General features: G+C 34.2%; 1 protein-coding gene across 2 annotated transcripts; it reads right to left on the minus strand.

Moving 5' to 3' along the window:
* Nucleotides 1–755: 755 nt before the first annotated feature.
* Nucleotides 756–4,807, minus strand: LOC122304037 (transcription activator GLK1-like). 2 transcript variants are annotated; one of them, XM_043116060.1, is made up of 6 exons: nt 4,015–4,758; nt 3,521–3,661; nt 2,381–2,734; nt 1,939–1,995; nt 1,648–1,764; nt 756–1,221 (listed from the first exon to the last, which is right to left on the minus strand). In XM_043116060.1, exons 1-6 carry the CDS (start codon nt 4,453–4,455, stop codon nt 1,069–1,071), a joined length of 1,263 nt encoding a protein of 420 aa, XP_042971994.1. In that variant the 5' UTR covers nt 4,456–4,758; the 3' UTR covers nt 756–1,068. The 2 variants fall into 2 exon arrangements, with proteins under 2 accessions (XP_042971994.1, XP_042971995.1); XM_043116061.1 differs by lacking the exon at nt 1,939–1,995 and having other exon boundaries at nt 4,015–4,807.
* Between the last annotated feature and the right edge of the window lie 1,741 nt (nt 4,808–6,548).

Below are 6,548 nucleotides of genomic sequence, written 5' to 3' on the forward strand. Positions count from 1 at the left end.
TAGTGGTTTTTATGTTATCTACATGCAAGAGTTTTTCAACAAAATTTTGAGTTTGGTGTGTTTTAGAAAAAGTGGATTTTTCAGCTTTTACCAAATATACTATTTTTTCTATAAAATAACTTAGACGGTTAAAAACACTTATAAGCATCCAAACTCAAAACTAAGCATGCCTGATTAAAAAAATAAAATAAAATAAAAACTAATCATTCAGCTGCCAATTGTAGTATTACAGTCCATTAATCGGACTGTATCGAAATCGCTTCATGCAGCTCCCCTTTGGTTGGGTCAAGTCATTGCCCTAGATTCCTATTCTTCTTTTATTTTATTTTTCCTCAAAAAAAAAAAAAACTCAAAACCAATTAAGCATGCACGTACTTTGTTGAGTATTGGATAAGTACTGCTCACGATATTATAAACTATATATCAAATTAAAGATATAATGGTGGAGGAGTTATATTTGTAAGGTATTTTGGTGATTTTGTTGGCCATAGTAAAGTTTAAAACTCAATTATTTGTACGTTCTTAAGCCTTTCAAAATTATTATTAATTGCAGTTCATGCTTTTATCATAATATATTCAGTACTACCTTTAAATTCAATAATTAATCAGAACCATTTCAATTGCAACTGATTGGAGACAAGAAAAAAAAGAAGAAGTTCTCTCTCTCTCTCTCGATATTTTCCAACTTAAATAAAATACCGAAGAGTGATAATGTAAATCCTCACACTTTTTGCAGGAATTTCTCTTAAAGATCATTAACAAAAATAAAAAAGATGATGGCTATATGGCTAGCTTTATTAATATTATATATCATAGTACGTAGATAAGCTGATATAAAAAACTGTTATGGAACTTCTAGAGTACAAGGACAAGGGAAAAATACATACTCGAATTTGGTAGAGATCGGACTCATGCAAAAAGAAGGAAGAAAAAGCCAAAAACCTCTCACTTTGATGCATACATCTAATGCAGGAAATGTCGTCGAATTCGGGGGGGGGGGTTTCGTCTGAGGCCTGGAAATCAGATCTGAACGTCCTTTTGGATGGATGTTCTTATAATATCAGCCGATCAAGAAGCATAAGAAGGTGGTATCTTAGGAATTCCCTGTCTTTGCAGTTCCACCATCACGCTATCAAGACCTGGAGGTTTTAGGCCAAGAGGGAGTGGCAGCCATGGTTTTGATATAACGTCTCCAATAGCTGCATCTATGCTCTCCTTTGTCTGTCAGGCAACATATATACACACACCAAACCATTATTATCATCACATAAGACTGATTTTGAATACTCCTGGATGTACGTGCAGATTTATGATGCTCAAAAAATTAAATTCGATGTTTATTACGTTACAAACTGAGACACATCAAGGAAAAGAAAAACAAGATCATGAAGAAGAACGTCTCTTAATAAAGTAGTTTACTCAAATTAATTAAAATCAATTAAGAATAGAGACATGTTGGCATGGTACATACACAAATTATGCATGCAGAACATGTACGTATAATCATGCATGCAGCACATGATGATGAAGTACTCCAATTATTTATGATATATAAAATAAGATTGTATAATAAAATGACCCTTTTTTGGGTTTATATTTCATTTGAAAGGGAAGGGAAAATAAAGAGAGATGACTCATGAGTAGTACCGGATGAAAGTCGAGAACGGGGTTGGGGCCTGTTTGTCCAGTCGGGACACCAATGCCGAGGTCTGCTTTGTACATGGCATGAGGTGGGATGCCCGGGACAGGTGGAGAGGCAAATCTCTGCATGAATATATTATATATTTATTATATCAACAACGTAAGCCGAAAACTTTAATGACTACATGAAAAAGAATATGCCAAATTATAGCAATACTGCGACTTTTAGAAGAATCCAAAAGCCATGGTATAGAGACACCATGAAAAGCTCCAAAAGAGTAAGGATTGAATGATTACCGAAGTTGGAAGTGGCTGTGGAAAGCAAGGCGTTCCTGGGGTTAGTCCATTCGGAATCTAAACAAAAAAAGTAGAGTATTCCATTTTAGAGAAAGAGAGATAGAGAGGGTATACCTAGAATTCTAGATTTTCAATTAGTTGAGGTTTGTATTTTTGGTTATATATGTATGTTGACGAGGGAGTTTAGTTCTTTTACATAAACACATGATCATGATCAGTTTAATTTCTTAATCAGCGCACTGACGGGAAAACTAATGGATGATACCGATAAATGAAGTGCATTAACATTATTATAGACTAATCTTCGGATGAAGTGATTAAGACCTATCAACTGAATTTTAGTACTTTTGGTGTCTTCTGTTTAAGATCATCAGCATGATTGCGTGCACGTGAGAGAGAGAGAGAGAGAGAGAGAGAGAGAGAGAGAGAGATCTAGACATACACGCTGGTGGTGAGGGTGCCAGAATGAAGGGTCTGGGGGCGGCGGCGGCGGAACAGGTGCCCATGCACGCGGTGGAGGCGGCGGCGAAGATGGAGAATGGGAAAGATGTTTAGGCCACATGGGCATCAAGGTATGATCCATGGAGGGATGACCCCACACGTGTAAGGGTCTAAAGTGGTGCATGGGTGTTATGGGAGGGAAACCCATGGTCGGTACTATCTGCCAAGGACTACTACTCATCTCTGATCTCTTCCCTCCTCCACCTGCAACTGCTCCATACATCTGCCGTCTCTGGCTCCAATTTGCCGCTTCTGCTTCACGCGCTAGCAGATGTTTCCGATGTGAGCGATATTTCTGCACATAATTGAAGACAACATGTTTGAGCACTAATCAAGCTGCATCAAATTCACACGCGATAATAGTATGTATCATTCTTGCCGATTTACATTTAATCTCATCGTTACAGTTGAATAATTAATATGTGGCTTTCATGTGAAATATATATATATATATATAGTACTTCGTGTAATATAGCTTCGAATAAAAAGAGCAAGCTCTCAAGATCCCTGCCTCAAATTAGCTGATCTTGTGGACAGTTCTGTGATATTCAGGATTTTGTCGGCAGGAATAACACAAACAACAAGAAAAGAAAAATAATAATTTGATTAATTTATACATAGTTCAGCCATTTAAAATTCAAGAATCCTGGAATATTATATAATATATTCCGAACACGGATTATAGAAATTGTTATATGGTCCATCGAAGAGAAGTTTTCAACGTGCACTATTACCAAAACCTACAAGCAACAATCAATCTTGAATATATAGTCTTTTCCACATGTTATTTCGTATGTCAATCTAAATAAAAACTCTTAAAAACCGACCCTATGGATGCGAAGAGTACTGCATGTAGAAGTAGTTTAATTCCAAATATAAACTAACAAATGAAAGCTCTTTCAAATCTCTCCAAAGACTTTACTGTTTAGAGAAGACTACAGAAAAGGGAGGATTAGAATAAAATTAAGAACATTTTTAAAGACAAAACAATTACATATTGCATGTGCTGGGCTGAAATTAAAGACGATAAAAGAAACAAAAAAAAAAAAAAAAAACAGGTTTGGAGAACAAATTGATATACTTGAAGGTGGCTGGCTATGTTGTGGCGAGTGAGACAATCGATTCCCATAAGCTCTAAAATCCTCGAAGGCACTGCCTTATCCACACCTAGCTGCTCCACAGCTTGCACAAACCGTCTGTGCAGCTCTGGGGTCCAATCCACCTACACACAGTTCAAGAAAAAAAACTACCCTTTCAATATCCCAAAAAATAAACATCACAAGATTGAGAAAGATGATGGAACTCAATTTTTTTGGTCTTCGCTGAGTATCTCTCTCTCTTTCTCATGTACTCTGAGAGTGCGTGAGTCCCGTGATTTCTTTGCAACTCGTGAAGTTTGTGTAGATCTAAATGAGAGAGAGAGAGAGAGAGAGAGAGAGAGAGAGAGAGAGAGAGAGTTTTATTATGGGGCTTGTTTGCTAATAACGAAAGCTTCATATATGGTAACAACCTAGCTTAAGACCTAATAGTCCAGCTAGTTGTACATGCACTTAGTTTGAACCTTGTGCTAATTACCTTTACTTTGCGCTTCCCTTGAGAGTTCTTCGACTGTTTAGATGATTTTCTGCCTTTATCGGCTTCCTTTGGGGGTGGGTTCATCACAACAGATTCATCTCTTTTGCTCACAATTTCTTCTCCTCGATTACTTGGGCTAGAGTTCAAACCCGAAACTTTATCGTCCTCCTCTTTTTTGGTATTATCCTCTAATTTTTCCACAGATGTCGATGTGTTCATCTCGGATTCCTCACCCCCGCTAACGGAAAATTCAGCGAGCATTTCCGGGTCCATTTCCAAATCCGGCAACACGTCTTCGTCGTTGAAAAGATCATCGAAATCGATGCTGTCCAGCAAGTTCCCATCGGAGAAATCCTGGAAGTCATTGCCACAAACTGAAAAGCTCTCCATCTCTCCTTGGTTCTCATCCTTGGTGTTCCTCAAAGGTGACACAGCAAGCATGAATTCCAAATTCCTAGCCAAAAAAAGGGATAATTCCCACTATATATGTATGCCTATAATCCGCGGTGCAATTCGGCTAAATATTGCATGAAACCAAAAAACCAACCGTAGTATACTCGAAGGTGTTGCAGAAATGGATTTTCTGGGCGATTTTCTCTAGTGATTCGGAAGGCCGGATGGAGACTATGAACAACAAGTGTTAATGGGCGAAGTAGTTTTGCCGTGTAAATGGATCTCAGCCACAACTTGTTACAGATCTCTGAGATTTGTTTTTATGTTTTTGTCTGTTTTGGCTTATATATTATTATAAATAAAATTTTCGAACATGTATGTGGATGGCCTTTTTTTTGAGGATTTTGGAGGCCTGAAAAGTGGTAGGCTCGGCCGCTCGTGAGCTTTATTTAATTTTTGTAATGGGTTTTGAAAGGGAAGAGAGAGAGAGAGAGTACGTACTACTTGCAGATTGATGTCAGATGCTAGGGCTGGAATCGGAATTGGGTTGAGACATGTCAGCTCATATATATCTGTTGTACAGTGAAAAGAAAGTGATGATGCCTTCTGGCTGAGCCAAATTGACCTTGTATTCCCTCCAAAAGACGGTCAATACCCTCCAAAGGACAGTCTATTACTTTTTTGTATTGAATTTTTTTTAATTTTTAATTTTATTTAATGGTTGAGAAAGTAAATATTAGTAAAATTATATATATATTTTAATTTTTTTAATAATTAAAGATGTTAAAAAATACTTTAAAAAAATTGAAATAAATTTAAATAATTGAAGAATAGTAATAAGATAATAACTCTATCACTTCCTAATACCATTACTACCTGCTGTAACCAGATTATCTCGGAAGTGAAAACTCACTTTCTTTGTCTCTCTTTTTGGGTGAAAAATATGATAAGTCCAGCATCAAATAATTTCTTTTAATTATTATAATTTTTTTTAAATTTATAAATAAAATATAAAAAATAATTCAATTTTTTTTAATTTTAAAATAAAAATATTCTTAAAAAATTTAATTTTAATAATATTTTTATTCAATATTTTTATTCATTTTTTCATAACTTTACAACATTCCTATCCGTTTCCTATACTCTCGAAATCTCTAAATTTTAGAGAATTAACTTAACTTTTTGACAAAATAAGCACTCTATCCGATTCTCTATTTTAAGATATAGATTTAGGATGTAAATAGTAACTCCCCATATTCATCCCCCAAAATTAGTTTTTATATATATTATAAGAAATAGTTAAAGATGTAAAAATAAAGTAATAGAAATAATAATAAAGAAAGAATAAAAAAAGATTATTTTAATAGAATAGATAAATGATAGGGAATATGATGTATGAGATTTTTTTATATATGAGTAAAATTTAAGAGAAAATTATAGAAAGTGCGTAATTTCTAACTAAAATTTAAGAAAAATTATAGGAAAGCAGATATGAATGGTCATACGTCTAGCTATAAGTTAAGGCTCAAATGATCTTCTATTCGCTTCTGGAGGCATTACTTGGAGCATTAATTCCGCCATTCAGTACTATTCTAACCGTAAGTGATCTAGATATATATATTATACTATTAATTTAAGTAAATTTATCACAACTTACTAAGAGAAATTAAAATAATGCATGTATTCCAGACAAACATGCACTAAATAATATAAATAATATTCTGGATGCATCCATCCCATGAAGTGATGAATGATCAGACTCTTGATCTTCAAATATATATTATAGCCACCTAATTAACTCTTCACTTGACGCTACATTATACTCTCATGATGTAGGAGAACTCTCTTAGAATTAGGAAAAATAAAAAAAGGAATAAGAAAAAATTATTATTTTTTGAATGAAAGTTGCTATAAATACAAAGATATTATATAAAATAAACTCTTAAACTGATATGACTTCACGTAATATGTTAGATTTAATTTATAATAAAAGTAACTTTACAATATGACGTACCATATCAAAATATATCAATTTGTAAGTTTACTTTTACATAATCTTTTATGAGTAAAGTATTTTCCTTTTCGAATTTATAGTTAGTTTTAAGTTTTCCACAATTTATATATATATAAATTCCTATCGA

The sequence above is a fragment of the Carya illinoinensis genome, chromosome 3 (genome assembly GCF_018687715.1).
Source record: "Carya illinoinensis cultivar Pawnee chromosome 3, C.illinoinensisPawnee_v1, whole genome shotgun sequence".
Taxonomy (NCBI): Eukaryota; Viridiplantae; Streptophyta; class Magnoliopsida; order Fagales; family Juglandaceae; genus Carya; species Carya illinoinensis.